The sequence below is a fragment of the Chiloscyllium punctatum genome, chromosome 38, assembly GCF_047496795.1.
Source record: "Chiloscyllium punctatum isolate Juve2018m chromosome 38, sChiPun1.3, whole genome shotgun sequence".
Lineage (NCBI taxonomy): Eukaryota > Metazoa > Chordata > Chondrichthyes > Orectolobiformes > Hemiscylliidae > Chiloscyllium > Chiloscyllium punctatum.
In genome coordinates, this window is record NC_092776.1 from 64,197,380 (window position 1) to 64,217,704 (window position 20,325).

The 20,325-nt window shown below is 42.4% G+C and overlaps 1 protein-coding gene across 4 annotated transcripts in view; it reads right to left on the bottom strand.

Annotated features, from left to right (window-relative positions):
- The window catches only part of ccar1 (cell division cycle and apoptosis regulator 1), a 122,520-nt gene that overhangs the window by 17,822 nt on the left and 84,373 nt on the right, over positions 1–20,325 (bottom strand). For all 4 annotated transcript variants that reach the window (XM_072558029.1, XM_072558027.1, XM_072558028.1 and 1 more), the window contains exons 19-22: positions 17,752–17,890; positions 3,274–3,362; positions 2,697–2,837; positions 1,642–1,762 (exon numbers count right to left, since the gene is read on the bottom strand). In XM_072558029.1, the coding sequence (XP_072414130.1) occupies positions 1,642–1,762; positions 2,697–2,837; positions 3,274–3,362; positions 17,752–17,890 (490 nt within the window). The remainder of the gene's footprint in view (positions 1–1,641; positions 1,763–2,696; positions 2,838–3,273; positions 3,363–17,751; positions 17,891–20,325) is intronic.

Here is a 20,325-nt window from a genome sequence, read left to right on the forward strand (position 1 = left end):
AGTGACTCATGAACAAAGACCCAAGCTCCTTTCACAGTTAATATTTTCCAGTCTCACTATTTAAGAAATACTCTGTATTTCTGCTTCTCCCACTAAGTTGGATTATCTCTCAGTTCTCCACATCATATTTCTTCTTCCAATTCTTTTACCCACTCACTTAACTTCTCCATTCCTCTGAAGCATCCTCCTCAACCCGCACTTCCGCCAAGCTTTGTTTTATTACATTAGGAAATATTACTTTTAACCCCAAAATCTAAATCATTAATATCGAATAGCTGCAGCCCAAGCACAAACCCTAGTAATACCACATCATTCAGTCTGCCAACCAGAAACAACCCATTCACTACTTCTTAGTTTTCTCTCCATTAACGAGCTCTCATTCCATGCTAGTTTATTCCCTCCAAACATACTCGCTTGAATTTTATTAAACTCCTTTTGTGGGAGCTTATTGAAAGCCTTCTGAAAAATCTAAATGCACTCAACCACAAGATCCCCCTTATCTTTTCTGCTCATTAGAGCCTCAAAGAAATTCCCAACAATTTTGTTAACATGACTTCCACTTCATTCATCTGTTAACTCTGCCTGAACACTCCATCAACTGAAAATACTCTCTTATTTCATCCTGTTTTGATTGTATAATAAGACTGTTATAGACAGACTGTTATCCTATAATCCCACTCTGGTTAACAGTTACATGGAAGTTTTGACCTCAATTGCTTGCATAACTTTGCACCAAATTTTAAAATTTATTCCAAATGATTTTAAGTTTTATAAGTAGAATAAACAAACAATTTTGTTGAAGCCCAGCTTAATAAGAGCTTAGAAAATAAGGGCAAAGGTGAAAACCACAGTGCAGGGCATCAAGGAGAATGGAAATCAAAGAGTTAACTGTTTCTTTTAAAAGCTTGTAGATTATAGAAGGAAAGAATGAAGTAAGTAACCACTGTGATAAAAATTGAGTCAACTTGTATATAGGTAATTGGTTGTTTTTGTCCTACACCTCTGAATTTAATAAGACGACCTATAGAAAAAAAGAGAGATCAAACTTTTATTTCTACAAATAAGTGACTTAGATTTTTAAATGATTCTTTTGTGGACTGTGGGCACTGCAGCAAGTCCAGCATTCATTGCAGCAAGTCCAACATTCATTGCCCATCCCAAATCAACTGAGTGACTTGATAGGCTATTTCAGAAGGCCATTAAGAGTTAACCACATTAGTCTGGGTCTCGAGTAGGCTTAACTGGGTTAAGAAAGGCAGATATCCTTCCCTAAAAGACATTAGCGAATGAGGTTTTACAACAATTGATGATAGTTTCATGGTTGTTATTATTAAGACCAGCTTCAATTCCAGATCTGTCAAATGAATTCAAATCCCACCAGCTAAGAAAGCATCTGGTACGAGTGTTATCAGCTATCTGCAGATGTAGTGTGGGCATGCAATGGAAATCTTATCTGCAAACTCAGACAATAAATGGGTGTACTGTTCAGCCAGTTTTTTTTAAAATACCATAGGCAAAAGATAAAACTTCAATTTATAAATTGAGTGTTGGAGCCGGCAGCTATAAAGTCAAGCAAATTGAAAAGGCTGAGTTTCACAAATTTACAGCCTGGGACAGGATGAATAAGAAGAGGTGCAATACCTAACAAATGATCAGATTCCACTTCATTCTCTGTCACTTTTACTTCATCTTTAGAGCCATCAGTTAGTTTCCTGTATAGGCAAGAGTCTCGCAGCACAACTTTACTAATTAACTTCTTAACCTGGAAATGAAAATTTTAAAAGTCAACAATTATAACAGGTAAATTGATCAGTTTTCTCCTTTGAATTTCTGAAAATCCTGATTCTTGTTAACTTCTTGTTCCACTGATAGTTCTTCCCTACTTCATGTTGCTGTTGGCCATATCTGAACACATACAGGGAATATCCACAAATATTTTATCCACAGTAGGAACTCTAACTATTCTTCATCCTAGAACAACACAGCTTGAACCAGTGCAGCAAATAGGACTGGTTGAATTTGCCCTCTCCAGCCTAAAGGTCAAAATTCCTCCAGTTGTGATCAGAAGACTGGAATCTCTCAATATGTGAGACACAGCCAGATAGTGACTTCAGAGAATTGGGTACTGCAAATGCTGGAGATGAGAGTCAAGATTAGAATGGTGCTGGAAAAGCACAGCATGGAAAAGGTAGCATGCGAAGAGCAGGAAAATCGATGTTTCAGGCAAAAGCCCTTCATCAGGAATGAGGGACCTGATGAAGGGCTTCTGCCTGAAATGTCGATTTTCCTGTTCCTCGGATGCTGCTTGACCTGCTGTGCTTTTCCAGCACCACTCTAATCTTGACCAATAATGACTTCACTGACGGAGGGTTTAATTACTAATCAGAGCCACAGTGACTGAATAGCATTATAAGCACAAATCCATTTTTCCTTAGTCCATGGTAATGGACTAAGGTAATTTGTCTCTGTCAGGATTTCTACCACAGAGCGACTACAGCACACTTTTTCCTCAATCTGTCCAAATCTCTGAATTTCTGCATTGTTTAATTGTATTTTTGCTTACTGGCTTCAGTTTACTTCACTGCAGACTTTTTTTTAGTGGCTAAGAAGTGCTTCATTTCCTTTGTTACTGATGGGTTTCCTGACTGTGATACCATTGACCCAACAGTGTAGAATAAATGAATGAGAACTTATACCTGTGCGCGTGAAAGATGGAGTCCAAGAGTGTAGATGATTTCTTCAAGATCTTTCTCAAGCAGAAAACCACAGTAACTTTGGTCAAAATAGACAAAAGCAAGAAGAAGATCTTTGTTGTGCGTGAACAGCTGTTTCTTTTCCTTAAAGAATCAAGACAAGTAGTCAGGCCACAAAACTGATTAGTTTTTTTTAGGCTAGAAAATTTGCTTTTTTCCACCTGCATTGAACCCTCGCCTGTACCCTCTGATTTAATTTATGTATTGGTACTAGCACATTAGGACAATGACAACTAAACTGGTAAAAGTCTTGTGTACTACTCTTAGCTCATCTGCAAAGTTGCTAATTCACCAGTATGTCCCCAACTGCTATCAACTCTCATACAAATGCACCCACCAAAGCCTCAGTTTGCTTTTAAAATAAATTCTCCACACACAACAAAGTTGAATGCAATTATAAGACCATAACAATAGCTCTAGCTGATGTTTCTCACAGTTCAAGTGCAGAAAAAAGAATACATGGGACATTTTATTTCACCAAAACACTATTGACTGTACCAGTCACAAACTGAGTCTACACCTTCTCTTTAGAAATGTTTTCTCTGGATCTCCTCGTTCCTTCCACTCTGTCATCCTTCCGATCTCTGTCGCTCTCTTCCTCATCTCTATCTGTTGAAAACAAAGTTTAATAAAACATCAAGAGAAGCTGCACATAGTAAAAGTGAATCATAGTGACAAGACCACTAAATGTGCAATCCATTATTTGGTAGCACGAAGGAACTGTGTTTAAGGTCAGCTGTCCCAAAAAGCCAGGCAGGTTACTTCTATATGTTCAATTTAATCTCGGAAGAAACCATACTGTTATGTAGAAAATGTTGTCAGGGGCTTCACTGAGTGAACAAAACTAAAAAGAGCCAAGGACAAAGTAGCCTTCTTGATTGGCATCCCATGTACCGTTAAAGTAAACTGTGGTAACTTCCAAACTCAAGATTTCTACCATGAAGTTACTTACTGACAAAGAATCACTGAATTCAAAACATTACGACTGTTTGTCTCTCTAAAGATGCTACAAGACCTGCTGAGTTTCTCTAGTATGTTATTTTAGCACTTGAATGAACAAGGATGGCAGAGGTCGGAATATCATCAACTGAAATCCTTACAGAATCCTGATATGGAATTTCATGGCTGGGTTAATGTTGTTGCGTTAGAATTCTGTAACTCCTCTTCCAACAGCAGTACACAGACTGCACAGGCTGCAGTCTTTAAGAAAGCAGTTCATCACCATCCTATAGGACATTTATAGATGGATAACAAACTACAGTGATGCTAACATCCTCTAATTTAAAAAAAAATGCTTGACTGGAGTCAAGTCAAAGCTGAGAGGGTGCAATGGAATGAGCCTGAGACAATAGATCCTTTGATGGATGTGCAGGTAATTATGCTAGTTTGTGATATTTCAGACTGATGACCCAGGGAGAAATCATAGGTCCTGGAGTTTCTCTTTCTTCCAGGTCCCTTATAACACCCGTATCCACAACTTTTAGCTTTACCCATATCATTTAGATGCCCAGAATTAGAAATGATTTGTGGGTTTAGCAAACCTTCTTGGCTTTCGTACACTGTGTCCCTGTGAATAGCGCTAATAAATGCTAGCGAAGCCAGAAACACCCACAGCTGAAAATGTGCTGCTGGAAAAACGCAGCAGGAGAATCAACGTTTCAGGCATGAGCCCTATCTCCAGCATCTGCAGTCCTCACTTTCTCCCAGAAACACCCACATCCCACGAACTAATAAAAAACCCTGTTAAACTCTCATTAACCGATTGAGGGGGAAGTGGAGTCTGAGGGTTGGGAGGAAGAAGCCATCATGAGAAACCACAGAGACAGGAGAATGTCATGATGTCATATGTGGGTGGGGAAACAGACATCAGACACCACCAAGGATAAGACAAGAGTGGTGTGATTAGGCCCATGCCAGGCCAGGGCTTTGATACACAGTATCAAAGGGGGAGGTTGACAAGGGTCTAAAGTTGACATCAGGCACCATTATACTTTACTGCATTTTGTAATCCAGTCTGCAACATACCATGCAACAGAATAGACCACAAGACAGCAGACAAGTCAAAAGAAAGAATGAGGAGCTGGGAGTCTGGAGGATCCCAATCTGTTGCTCAGAACAAGAGCAATCATTGGACAATTAGATACTCAATCAGTACAGTCTACGTGAGAGACTAGTTAATTTGGAAAATGGCTGAGTAATCCATCAATCTAGTTGGCTAATGAACCTGCGCAGTCCGAAGACCCACGAGATTGGGACAGTCTGTGGCTTTCTCTTCTACACCTTGATGAAACACATGGAATATAATCACTATAGAGGAGGGTAGGGAACATGATAAAATTTAAGAAACATCCACGAAAGAAGATTTAAAGCAGAATATAAAATGACTGACCTAGATGACAAAGTTTGGTTCAATGGTTGCATGCAAAGGAGAAGGGGACTTGCTGGCCAGGGCTTAGTACAGAGGTCCAAAAATATAGCAAAAACTGTTTTTGGCCCCTTTTCGAGGCAGGGTTGTGCATTTTGGAGGTTGATTAAAAAATATAAGTATTTGAAGGTTAAAGTAACATGATTAAATTTACTTCGCTTTCATTAACTGATAATAATTACAGATTTTGCATCAATGAAGATGTCAGGAGCTTGACAAAAGTGAACAGCACAGTAAAAACAGGAAATGTGCAATCAAAGAATAAACATCAGAGGATACATGTAACACTGAAAGGACTGAGAGATGGGCAGAGGGGCAGGGTTGTCTTGTTAGCAAGAAATGAAATTAAATTGATATGAAGAAGTGACATGGTGTCAGAAGACGTAGAATCTGTGCAGGAAGAGTTGAGAAATCGCAAAAAAAGTTATGTACAGGCCTCCACGTAATAGTCAGGATATGGGGAAGATGATAAATCAGGAGATAGAAAAGGTTGTATGAAAGCACTATTACAATTAGCATGGGGAACTTCGATATGCAACTGGACTGGCAGATCTTAAGGAAAAGAATTCATGGAATGTCTACAAGATGTTGCTTTTTGGAGCAGCCTCTGGTGTTGCCCACTAAGGATCAGGCAATTGTGGATTTAGTGATGTGCAATTAGGCAGATTTGATGAGGGAGCTTAAAGTAAAGGAATTCCGAGGGGACAGTGATGATAATATAATAGAATTCAACCTGTAGTTTGAAAGGGACAAACAGGAATCAAATGCAACAATATTATAAGTGAATGAAGGTAACTACAAAGACAGGAGGGAAGTGCTGGCCATAGTTAACTGGAAGGGGTGCATAGCAGGGAAGTCAACGGAGCAGCAATGACGGGAGTTTCTGGGGGTAATTTGTGAGGTACAGCAGAAATTCATCCCAAGGAAGAAACATACTGTGGGGTGGATAAAGCAAACCACGGCTGACAAGGGAAGTTAGGAACAACATGAAAGAAATAGAAAAACCATGTAATAATCAGATTAGATTACTTACAGTGTGGAAACAGGCCCTTCGGCCCAACAAGTCCATACCGACCCACCGAAGAGCAACCCACCCAGACCCATTCCCCTACATTTACCCCTTCACCTAACACTACGGGCAATTTAGCATAGCCAATTCACCTAACCTGCACATTTTTGGACTGTGGGAGGAAACCAGAGCACCCAGAGGAAACCCACGCAGACACAGGGAGATTCCACACAGACAGTTGCCTGAGGCAGGAATTGAACCCAGGTCTCTGGCACTGTGAGGCAGCAGTGCTAACCGCTGTGCAACCATGGCCGAGGTAAGTGGGAAGCCTTGAAAAACTAACGGAGGATAATTTTTTAAAAAGCCATAAGGAGGAGAAGATGAAATATAAGTGTAGTTAGTAACATTAAAAAATTTTAAGGCGTAAGAGAGGGGCAAGAGTGGACAATGGAGCGCTGAAAAATGAGGTAATAGGGAACAAAAAAGTGGCGGAGAAACTGAATTGGTACTTTGCATCAATTTTCACACTGGAAGAAACTGGCAACATATCAGAAATTCAAGAGCATCAGGGGGCAGCAGCCATCATCAAAAGGTGCTGGGGAAGCTGAAATGTCTGAAGGCAGATAAATCATCTAGATGGGATGGGCTGAAGGAGGTAGCAGAAGACATTTCAGAGACACTGGTGGTGATCTTTCAGGAATCACTGGAGTTAGGGAGAGTCCCAGAGGACTGGAAAATCAGCAAATATAACATCCTTACTTAAGTAGTTAGAGAGTCAGAAGGCAGGGAATTATAGGCCTGTTAGCCTGACCTCAGTCGTTGTAGGATTTTCGAGTCCATTATTAAGGATGAGATTGCACAGTAGTTGGAAGTGCATGGTAATACAGGGCAGAGTCAGCATCACTTCTTCAAGGGGAGTGTCCCTGCTGACTTAATTTGTGGAAAGCGCACCCAACTCCTCGAGAATTATGCCAGGGAACTGGAGCCGGATGAACTTCAGATCATTCGGGAGGTGGAGGGGGTCACTGAGTGGAGTTACAGGGAGGTAGTTACTCCACAGCCACGTGAAGGTAGATGGTTTACCATCAGGGTAGGAAAGGGAACCGGCAGGCAGTACAGGGATCTTCTGTGATGGTTCCCTTCAACAGCAAGTATACCATGCTGAATACTATTTTTTTTTGGGGGGGGGGGGTGTAGTGGCGGGGAGAGGAGAGGAAGAAACGACTTATCAGGAATAAGCAATGGAACACAGGTCTCTGGTGCAAAGTCTGTCCCTGTTGCTCAGAGGGGAAGGCGGGAAAAGTGGAGCAGAGCTTTAGTCACTGTGTACTCCATAGTTAGGGGAACAGATAGGTGGTTTTGTGGGAAAAACAGAGCCTCACGATTGAGGTGTTGCCTCCCAGGTGTCAGGGTTCGTGATATCTCTCATTGTGTTTTCGGGATCTTTGAGTGGGTAGGGGAGCAGACCCAAGTCGTGGTCCACATAAGATAGGAAGAAAGGTGTGGATCTAAGGCAGAAATTCAGGGAGTGAGGATGGAAGCTTATAGCTAGAACAAATAGAGTTGTTATCTCTGAGTTGTTGCCCATGACGCGTGCTAGTGAAACGAGGATCAGGGAGAGTGCAGAGCTGAACACAAGGCAGGAGGTGGGTGTTGGATTCTTGGATAATTTAAGTTCTTTCTGGGGAAGTTGGGACCTCTACAAACAGGATGGCCTTCACATGAACCAGAGGGATACCAATATCCTGGGGAAGAAATTTACTTATGCAAGGACGTTCAAACTAATGCAGCAGGAGGAATGGGAACCTGGATTGTAATTGAGGGTAGTGAAGATAGGGATAGGTTTACAATGTCGCGAGAGGGCACCGGCAATCAGGATGTTGGTTTGAAATGTGTGTACTTCAATGCCAGGAGCATCAGGAATAAGATGGGTGAACTTGCAGCATGGGTTGGTACCTGGGATTTTGATGTTGTGGCCATTTCAGAGACATGACTAGAGGAGGGACAGGAATAGTTATTGCAGATTCCGGGATTTAGATGTTTCAGTAAGAACAGAGATGGTAAAGTTGGGGGTGGGGGTGGTGTGTGGCATTGTTAATCAAGGGTAGCATTACAGCAGCTGAGATAACGTTTAAGGACTCATCCACTTAGGTAGTTTGGATTGAGGTTAGAAACAGGAAAGGTTACCCTGTTGGGAGTTTCTATAGATCACTGAATTGTTCCAGGGATGTAGAGGAAAGGATAGCAAAGATGATTCTCGAGAGAAGCAAGAGTAACAGGGTAATTGTCATTGGAGACTTTAATTTACCCGATATTGACTGGGAATGCTATAGTTTAAGTGGTTCAGATGGGTCAATTTTTGTTCAATATGCGCAGGAGGATTTTCTGACACAGTATGTAGACTGGCTAATAAGGGGCAATGCCATACTGGATTTGATACTGGGGAATGAATCCAGCCAGGTGTTAGATTTGGAGGTAGGTGAGCACTTTGGCGATAGTGACTATAATTCAGTTGTTTCCAATAGCAATGGGCAGGGATAGGTATATACCACAGAGAAAGAGGTATAACTGGGGGAAAGGTAATTGTGATACGATTGGCGAAGATTTAGGATGTATAGGATGGGGAAGGAAACTGCAGGGGATGGACACATTTGAAATGTGGAACTCATTCAAGGAACAGCTACTGTGGGTCCTTTATAAGTATCTCTATCAGGCAGGGATAGTTGCTGAGAGGGGGAGCTATGGTTTGCTAAAGAAGATGAAGCTCTTGTCAGGAGAAAGGAGGTGGTTTCTATTAAGATGAGGCATGAAGGCTCAGTTAGGGGGCTTGAGACTTATAAGTATGCCGAAAAAAATCTAAACAGAGGGCTAAGAGCCAGGAGGGGATGTGAAAAGTTGTTGGTGGATAGGATCAAGGAAAACCCTTCGGCCTTCTATATGATTATTAGGAATAAAAGAATGACCAGAGTAAGGTTACTAGAGTAAGAATAAGGGCTAATCAAAGACAGTATTGGAAAGTTGTGTGTGGAATCTGCGGACATAGGAGAAGTGCTTAATGAATTCACATTGGAAAAGGGCAATGCTCGTGAGAATACAGAAATGCAGGCTACTAGATTAAATGAGATTGCAGTTAACAAAGAAGAGGTTTTAGCAATTTTGGAAGATCTGAGAAAAAAAGACCTCTAGGGGCTGGATGGGATTTATCCTTGGATTGTCTGGGAAGCCAGGGAGGAGATTGCAGAGCCTTTGGCTTTGATCTTTATGTCATCATTGTCAACAGGAGTAGTGCCAGAAGATCGGAGGATAGCAAATGTTGTTCCCTTGTTTAAGAAGGGGAGTTGGAACAACCCTGGTATAGGCCAGTGAGCCTTACTTCGGTTGTGGGTAAGGTTTTGGAAAAGGCTATAAGAGATAGGATTTATAATCATCTGGAAAGGGATAATTTGATTAGGGATAGTCAACATGATTTTTGTGCTTAACTAACCTTACTGAGTTCTTCAAGGTGACAAAACAGGTGGATGAAGGTAAGGTGGTTGATAAGGTTCCACATTGTAGGCTATTGCACAAAATATGGAGTTTCGGGATTGAAGGTGATTTAGCGCTTGGATCAGAAATTGGCTAGCTGAAAGAAGACAGTGGTGGTGGTTGATGGGAAATTTCCATCCTGGAGCTGTTACCAGTGGTGTGCCACAAGGATCTGTTTTGGGGCCAGTGCTGTTTGTCATTTTCATAAATGATCTGGATGTGGGTGTAGAAGGATGGGTTGCGGATGACACTGAGGACAGTAGAGTTGTGGATAGTGCCGAAAGATGTTGTGGGTTAGACAGACGTAGATAAGATGCAGAGCTGAGCTGAAAAGTGGCAAATAGAGTTTAATGCAGAAAAGTGTGAGGCATTTCACTTCAGAAGTAACAGGAATGCAGAGTACTGGGCCAAGGGTTAAATTCCTGGTAGTATAGATGAACAGAGAGATCTCGGGTGTCCAGGTGCATAAATCCCTGAAAGTTGCCACCCAGGTTTATAGGGTTGTTAAGACGACATATGGTGTGTTGGTGTTTACTGGTAGGGGGATTGAGTTTCGGAGTCACAGGTCATGCTGCAGTTGTACAAGACACTGGTAAGGCCGCACCTGGAGTATTTCATACTGTTCTGGTGGCATTACAGGAAGGATGTGGAAGCTTTGAAAAGGGTTCAGAGGAGATTTACCAAGATGTGTAGAAAGAAGGTCTTACAAGGAAAGACTGAGGGAACTGAGGCTGTTTTTGTTGGAAAGAAAAAGGTTGAGAGGTGACTTAATCGAGACGTATAAGATAATCAGAGGATTAGATAGAGTGGACAGTGAGAGCCTTTTTCCTTACATGGTGAAAGCTAACACGAGGGGACATAGCTTCAAATTGAGGGGTAATAGATTTAAGACAGACATCAGGGGTAGTTTCTTTACTCAAAGAGTAGTAGAGGCATGGAACTGCCTGCCTGCAACAGTTATAGCCTCAGCTATGTTAAGGGCATTTAAATGGGCACTGGACATACATTTGGATAATAATGGAACAGTGTTGGTTAGATGGGCATCAGATTAATTTCACAAGTCGATGCAACCTCGAGAGCCAAAGGGCCTGTACTGCGCTGTAACATTCTATGTTCTATGTTTATGCACTTTGGGAGGAAGAATAGAGGAGCAGTCCATTTTCTAAATGGGGAAAAGCTTTGGAAAACTCAAGCACAAAGGGAATTGGAATCCTAGTTCAGGATTCGCTTAAATTTAAGGTGTAGGTTCAGTTGGCAGTCGGGGAGGCAAATGTGATGCAGGCAATCATTTCAAGGCAGTTAGAATGGAAGGTCAGAGAAATGGAAGACCTTGCAGCCCAAGTTCATAGTTCCTTGAAAATAGTGTCGAGGTAGACAGGATAGTGAAGAAGGCATTCGCTACACTTGCCTTTATTGGTCAGTGTATAGCAGTTGCGATGCTATGTTGCAGCTGTACGAGACATTGGTTGGGCCACAATTGGAATTGTATTCAATTCTGGTCTCCCTGATTATAGAAAAGACGTTGGTAAACGTGACAGCGTTCCAAAAAGATTGACAAGGATGCTGCTGGGGTTGGAGGGCTTGAGTCATCGGGAGTGGCTCAATAAGCTGGGGCATTTCCCCTGGAGCGTCAGAGGCTGAGGGATGACCTTATAGAGGTTTATACTTTTTCACAGGGAAGGGGAGACTAAATGGGAGGGCATTGGTTTAAGGTGAGAGGGGAAATATTTAAAAGAGACCTAATAAGGAATCCTTTTTATGCAGAGGGTAGTGCGTGTATGAATGAACTCCCAGAGGGAGTGAAGGAGGCTGGTACAATTACAACATTTAAAAGGCATCTGGATGGGGAAATGAATAGGAGATATTTAGAAGGATACTGGCCAAATGCTGGCATATTGGGACTAGATTAATTTAGGATAAATGGTCAGCATGGACGAATTGGTATGAAGAGTCTGTTATCATGCTGTACAATTCTATGATGAGAACACATAACAGAACTGTACTGCACAGGAACAGGCCCGTTGGCCCAAATTGGGCTGGTCATGATGCCAAATTAAACTAATCCCTTCTGCCTCCCCATAGTTCATATCCTTCCATTCCTTAATTATTCATATGCCTACCAAAATGGCCCCTTAACACTTCTATTGTATCTGCCTTCACCAGTACAGTGGCAGCACATTCCAGGCAACTCCCACTCTGTAAAAATAAACTTGCCCCTCCTTTGAACTTTCCCCCTTTTACCTTAAATGCATTTCCTCTAATATTAGACATTTAAATTCTGGGATAAAGATTCTGACTGTCAACCTACTTATGCTTCTAATTATTTTTATAAATTTCAGTCAGTTCTCCCCTCAGCCTCTGTTGCTCCAGAGAAAACAACCCCAGTTTGTTCAGCATCTACTTACAGTTCATACGTTCTAATCCAGGCAGCACCCTGATAAACCTCTTCTGCACCCTCTCCAAAGCCTCCACACCCTTCTTGTAATGTGGTGACCAGAATTGAAAGCAATACCATAAGTGTGGCCTAAATAAAGTTTTATAAAGCTGCAACATGACATCCAGATTCTTGCATTCAATGTCCCTACTAATAAAGGCAAGCACACCAACTGTCTTCTTTACCACTCTATCTATTTATGTGGGCTAGGACGCCAAGACCTCTCCGTACATCAATGCTGTTAAGGTTCCTGCTATTAATTGTAATGCTTCCCATTAACATTTGATCCCCCAAAAGGCAATGCTTCACACTTGCTTGGATTAAACTCCATCTATCATTTCTCTGCCTGTACATGGAACTGATCTACATCCTGCTATATCTTTTGATGACCTTCTCCATTATCCACAACTTCCCTGATCTTCACATCGTCTGCAAACTTACTATTTTACCCATCTATATTTTCATCCAAGTCAATTATATAAATCATAAGCCAGAAGTCCCAGTACGGATCACAATGGAACAATACCTGTAGTCAGAAAAACACCCTTCCACCACTACATGCTGTCCTCTCTGGGTGAGCTAATTCTGAATTGAAATGGCAAGTTATCATATATCCCACACATCTTAATCTTCTGGATATGCCTATCATAAGGTACCTTGTCAAAAGTCTTAGTAAAATCTATGTAAACACCATTCACGCTCTACCATAATCAATGACCTTCGTCATCACTGCAAAACAAAAGCAATCAAGTTAGCAAGACATGACCTGTCCTACACAAAGCCATGCTGACTGTCCCTAATTAGGCCATGCTTTTCCAAACACGCAAATATCCTATCTCTAAGAATCCCCTCCAATAACATCCAACCACTGATGTGAGAATTTCATGGATTTTCTTGGATAAACTTCTTGAATAGAGGAATAACATTTGCTGCTCACCAATCCTCAGGGATCTCTCCATGGCTACAGAGGATATAAAGATCTCGGTCAAGGCCCCCAACAATCTTCTCTTGCTTCTCTCTGTAACCTGGAGTACATTACATTGGGCCTTGGGGACTTATCTACTTTAATGCTCTTCAAGAGACCCAACACCTCAAAACATCTAAGCACATTAGCATGCCCCATACTAATCTCACCATCCTCCATGTCACTCTGCTTGGTGAATACTGTCACAAAGTATTCATTTTAGGATCTCAGCCATATCCTCTGTTTCCAAGCACAAGTTCCCTCCTATATTGTTGAGTGGTCCTGCCCTCTCCCTAGTTTTCCTATTGCTTTTAATGTACGTATAAAATGCCTTGAGATTCTCTGTAACCCTACTTGCCAAGGACATTTATGGCCTCTCCATGCTCTCCTAATTCTCTGCTTAAGTTCTTTCCTGCTTACTTCATATTCCTCACGGATCTGTCCGATTTTAGCTTTCTAAACCTTACATATGCTTCCTTTTCCTTTTTGATTCACAACTTCCCATGTTATCCAAAGGCACCTTGCCAGCTTTACTTGAACATGCTGGTCCTGAATTCTGATCAGGTCTTTAAACAACTCCCACATGTCAAGTGTGGACTTGTCTGATAACAGGTACTCCCCATGATCTCTCCCTAGCTCCTGCCCAATATTGACATAATTTGCTCTCCCCAAATTTAGTACCTTTTTGCAACATCCTGACTTATTCATAGCTATCTTAAAACTTAAGGAGTTGTGATCACTATTTCCAAAATGCTCTCATTGACAGGTCAGTCACTTTGCCAGGCGATCCAGCCAATACAAGATCCAGCCAATACAAGATCCAGTATGGCCCCTCTTCTAGTGGGACTATCCATATGTTTTAAGAAACCCAACTGGATGCACCTAACAAAGTGTGCCCTAAGTCTCTTGCTCTATGCAAGTCCTGGTCAATATTGGGGAAGTTAAAGGTCACCTATTATGACAACCTTGCTGTTTTGCATCTTTTCATAATCTGAAAATGTGTTGCTGCCAGGTCAGGCAGCATCCAAGGAGCAGGGGAATCAACGTTTCGGGCATGAGCCCTTCTTCAGAAATGAGGAAAGTGTGCCCAGCAGGCAAAGATAAAAGGTAGGGAGGAGGGACTTGGGGGAGGGGCGTTGGAAATGCGATAGGTGGAAGGAGGTCAAGGTGAGGGTGATAGGCCGGAGTGAGGGTGGGGGCGGGGGCGGAGAGGTCAGGAAGAAGTTTGCAGGTTAGGAAGGTGGTGCTGAGTTCGAGGGTTGGGACTGAGACAAGGTGGGGGGAGGGGAAATGAGGAAACTGGAGAAATCAGAGTTCATCCGTTGTGGTTGGAGGGTTCCCAGGCGGAAGATGAGGCACTCTTCCTCCAGCCGCCGTGTTGCTCTGGTCTGGCGATGGAGGAGTCCAAGGACCTGCATGTCCTTGGTGGAGTGGGAGGGGGAGTTGAAGTGTTGAGCCACGGGGTGGTTGGGTTAGTTGGTCCGGGTGTCCCAGTGGTGTTCTTTGAAATGTTCCGCAAGTAGGCGGCCTGTCTCCCCAATATAGAGGAGGCCACATCGGGTGCAGCGGATGAGAACACCTCTGGGACACCCAGACCAACCAACCCAACCACCCCGTGGCTCAACACTTCAACTCCCCTCCCACTCCACCAAGGACATGGAGGTCCTTGGACTCCTCCATCGCCAGACCATAGCAACACAACGGCTGAAGGAAGAGCGTCTCATCTCCTGCCTAGGAACCCTCCAACCACAAGGGATAAACTCAGATTTCTCTAGTTTCCTCATTTCCCCTACCCCACCTTGTCTCAGTCCCAACCCTCGAACTCAGCACCACCTTCCTAACCTGCAATCATCTTCCTGACCTCTCCGCCCCCACCCCCACTCCGGCCTATCACCCTCACCTTGACCTCCTTCCACCTATCGCATTTCCAACGCCCCTCCCCCAAGTCCCTCCTCCCTACCTTTTATCTTCGCCTGCTGGACACACTTTCCTCATTCCTGAAGAAGGGCTCATGCCCGAAACGTCGATTCTCCTGCTCCTTGGATGCTGCCTGACCTGCGGGCGCTTTTCCAGCAACACATTTTCAGCTCTGATCTCCAGCATCTGCAGTCCTCACTTTCTCCTCTTTTCATAATCTGCCTACATATTTGTTCCTCAATGTCTTGGTGTCTGCAAGGTTTGTAGCTCAGGTTGAGGTTTAGGGTGTAGGTTTGCTTGCTGAGCTGTAGGCCTTGGTGTCTGTTGGGGGGTCTATGGCATAATCCCATCAGAGTGACTGCACCCTTATTTTTGAGCTTTACCCATATTGCCTCAAAGAATGATCCAATATGTTCTCTCTGACTGCAGCTGCGACATTCTCTCTAATTAGTAATGCAACTGCTCCATCTCTTTTATCTTCCACTCAATCGCATTTAAAAGATCAAAACCCTGGAACATTGAGCATTCAATTCTATCCCTCTCTCGCACAGGTCTCCGTAATAGCTACATCATAGCCCCATGTACTGATCCAAGCTCTTACCCATAATACTCCTTATATTGAAATAAACATACTTCAGTCCATCAGCCCCATCATGTTCATTAACCTGTCCCTACCTGTCCTTCCTTTCAGACTCACTAGTTATAACATCTATCACCGCTGATCTGCAGCTCTTGTTCAGAGCTCCCTACCACTCTAGTTTAAACCTGCCCGAGCAGCACTGGCAAACCTCTCTGCAGGAATACTAGTTCCTCTCCAGTTTAAATGCAACCCATCCCTCCTATACAGGTCAATCCTACTCCAAAAAAGATCTCAATGATCCAAGAACTTGAAACTGTCTGCTGCACCAGCTCCTTAGTCACACATTCATCCATCCTTTTTTTTGCTACCTATGGACTTTATGACTCTGTACCAGTGAGGTTATACAAGGCTCTAGTTAGACTGCGTTTGGAACATTATGAGCAGTATTGGGCCCCATATCTAAGGAAAGATGTGTTGGCATTAGAAGTCATCCAGACAAGTTTTACAGGAATGATCCCAGGGATGAAGGACTTATCATATGGGTTGTGACTGAGGACTCGAGTTCAGAAGAATGAAGGGTAGGGGAGGGTGTGATCGGATTTAAACTTACAGAATACTTAAGAGGCATAGATAGAGTGGATGTGGAGAAGACATTTCCAATGGTAGGAGGGCACATCCTCAGAGTGATAGGCCAACCCTTTAGACTGAGGTGAGGAGGAATTTCTTCAGCTGGACAGTGTTTAATCAACAGAACTCATTACCTCAGAAGGCTGTATAGGCCAAGTTATCGAATCTATTTAAGACACTGAAAGATTTGTAAGGGGATCATGGGTTACAGGGAAAAGGCAGGAGAATGGGTTGAGAAACATATCAGTCATAATCGAATGGCAGAGCAGACTCGACGGGGCAAATTGCCTAATTCTGCTCCTGTGGCCTACGGTTCTGTCGTCATCTTACTCCCTGTCACATGTCATGTGTCACTTTGGAAGGTAGCTCGCACTTCCCTTGAATTGCATTTTTCTTTTAAACAAGCTTTGAGATATGCTTTTTCATCAAGACTTTAAAAATAAATCTAAGTCACAATTTAACATTTTCTGACAGGGAAATTCCATCAGCATTTCCAGTTTAAAAGCACATTGAATACCATTACTGGATTTAATGACATTATAACATTGGATATAAACATCCAAAAACAGAAATCTCAAACTATTCTGAAATTCACCGTTTAAATGTTTTTCATCCTGCAGTTGCTAAACTGTTTAGATGTGAAGGGTTGGATGTTTACTGTTTTACAGCAATGCCTATGTATCTCATCTAAAGATCCACTGCTCATCTTATAACCTAGAGATTTATTCTTGTGCCCAACCTTTACTTTCCATCAGTGATGATAGTGTCATCACTGTGGACGGCACGGTGGCACAGTGGTTAGCACTGCTGCCTCACAGTGCCAGAGACCCGGGTTCAATTCCCACCTCAGGCGACTATGTGTGTGGAGTTTGCACATTCTCCCCGTGTCTGCGTCGGTTTCCTTCCACAATCCAAAAATGTGCAGGTTAGGTGAATTGGCCATGCTAAATTGCCCGTAGTGTTAGGTGAAGGGGTAAACGTAGGGGAATGGGTCTGGGTGGGTTGCTCTTCGGAGGGTCGGTGTGGACTTGTTGAGCCGAAGGGCCTGTTTCCACACTGTAAGTAATCTAATCTAATCATCAGGAGGATAGCTGACTGATTGTCCTCCTCTTTTGATCCTATAGTTGCTGAAGCCACAGGTCATACCCTCATGATCCAACAGCATTCCTACAACTTTGGGGCGACATGGTGGCTGAGTGGTTGGCACTGTTGCCTCATAGCACCAGGCACCTGGGCTCAATTCCAGCCTCGGGCAACTGTCTGGGTAGAGTTAGCACATTCGCCCCGTACCTGTGTGGGTTTCCTCCCACATTCAAAAGAAGTGGGGTTAGGTGAATGCTGAATTGCCCAGAGTGTTCAGGGAGGTGTGGTAGCTCGGGGTAAATGTAGAGTAATAGGGTAGGGGGAATGGGTCTAGGTGGGTTACTCTTCGGAGGGTTGGTGTGGACTTGTTGGGCTGAATGGCCTGTTTCTAGAGTGGTGGGGAATTCTTGAGTATTCCTGAGTAGGGGAATCACCTTCATCATCTTCGTCCTCAGCATCTTCTGCATCCAGAGGATCATAATCATCTGGGTTTGTTCCATCTTCCATTTCCTCATCATCTTTAAAGTCATCCCTTTTTCTTAAAATTTTCTCATCCTTGTCTTTATCTTCTTTCTGCAAAATTTCATTAAAATACTTTGTTTAGACATTCCTTGTTTAGATATATGATCTATGTTGCAGTTATCAAATAAACAGCACAAGTTTTATAAGAAAATGAACAGACAGCTAATACAAAGCAAACCCATTGGTGGAAACATGGAGATTGAGTGAAGACGACACAAAAACACCAATATGCAAATGAACAGACAAAAGAATCATTTTCTCACACACATACACCTGTCAGATTGTGGGATGCTGGATGATTGCTAATAGAAAGGTAGGAGCTGGATGATTGCTAGTAGAAAGAGAATATAGAGAGGTGGCTGGGATTAGTCTGCAAAAGCCCCATGCTTTCCACTGGCAGTATTTGGTGGGGTTGGCCTGCCAATGGGGTCAAGGGCAGAGCCTTTTTTTTCTCAGATACATTGGCCTTCAGGAAGATAGATATCAAATATTCAGCAGGCTTTCTGACCACATGAAGCCTGATCTAATCATTTATCTGCTCGTTATGAACATATAAACATGATAGATTTCATCCTAGGTTCTTAAAAGTGGCTGCTGATTTTAATTTTCAAAAACTTCTAGATATTGGAATTGGAGAGTAGCAAATATGGCTCCTTTAATCAAGAAAGCAGGAATATTTGGACTGACTATCCTAACATGTTATCAGGAAAATGCTAGTAGCTATTAAGAAAAGAGCACTTAGAAGCTCTTCATGAAATCAGGCAGAGTCAACATGGTTTTGCAAAAAAGGTAATGGACTAATTTGTTAGTGTTCTTTAAAGAAGGAACAAACAACACAGCAGAAAGGGAACTGATGGTTGTACTATACTTACATTTGTGGAGGTATTTGACAAGGTGTCATGTCAAATAGTAATATGCAAAATAAAAGCTTATGGCATTGGGAATAACATTAGTACAAATATATTTGTCGATAGAAAGCATAGGTCAGCAAAAGTAGGCTGTTTAACGGATTGTGTCAGGCACAGGAATTAGTATTGGAAACTCAGTTATTTACAATTTATGACTTGGAGGAAGGGACTGATTGCATGATGCTACATTTTACATGGTTCAAAGTTGGGCGGGAAAGCAAGCTGTAATGAGGACAAAAGGAGTCTGCAATGAGGCAGGTTAAGTGAGCAGGTAAACATTTAACAGATGGCACTAGAGTAGGAAAATATGAAGATACATGAACTTTTAGAGGAAGATTACCAAAAGAGCACATTGAAATGGGAAAGACTGAAATAACAATGGCGTACAGTGGAATCTGGATAACCCTATACATAAATCAAAGTTAGTATGCAGGTGATGAGGAAAATAAATACAATGTGGAATGTAAAAGTAGGGATAAAGACAACGTTCTGGAGAAACACAGCTGGCCTATCAGCACGTGGAAACAGAAATAGTTAATGTTTCGAATTCAATAGGGCATAGGTTTAGGGTGACAGGGGAAAGAGAGAAAAGAGACCTAAGGGGCAACTTTTTCACACAGACGTTGGTATGTGTATGGAATTAGCTGCCAGAGGAAGTGGTGGAGGCTAGTAAAATTGCAACTCTTGAAAGGCATCTGAATGGATATATAAATAGGAAGGGTTTGGAGGGATATGGGCCGGGTGCTGGCAGGTGCAACTCGATTGGGTTTGGATATCTGGTCGGCATGAACGAGTTGGACCGAAGGGTCTGTTTCTTTAGAAGATTTTTTTTCTAGCACTTCCTAGTTTTATTTCAGATCACAAGTATCTGCTGTACATTGCTTTTATAAAAAAGAGATTGTTTGCTACAGTTACATAGTGTGTTAATGAGGCTGCATCCGGAGCATTGTGCAGTTTTGGAATCCTTATTTAAGAAATCATGAAAATACTTCAGAAGTGATTCAGAGATGGTTCGAATGATACCTGAAACAGGGATGTTCTGAAGATATTTTGGATGGCATGATGGATATCCACTGGAGTTTAGAAGAATGTGAGGTGGTCTTGGGAGAAAATGGCCTAGTAATATTATCACTAGACGGTTAATCCAGAAACTCAACTAATGCTCTTGGGGAACTGGGTTCAATCCTGCCATGTCAGATGATGGAATTTGGAATTCAATAAAAATCTGGAATTAAGAGCCTAATGATGACCATGAAACTATTGCTGATTGTCGGAAAAGCTCATCTCGTTCACTAAAGTCAAGGAAGGAAAGTGCCATCCTTATCTGGTCTAGCCTGAATGTGACTGCACACCAACAGCAATATGGTAGATTCTTAATGCCCTCTGGATAATTAGGGATGGGCAATAATTGTCCTAGTCAGAGACGCCCACATCCTGTGAGTTAATCTATTGAAATATACAAGTTCATGAAAGGACTTGAGAGGGTGAATGGACAAGGGATTTTGCCCCTTGTGGAAGAGACTAAGGAATATGGTTTAAAAATAAGTTATCTTCCAATCAAGGCGGAGATTAGGAGGC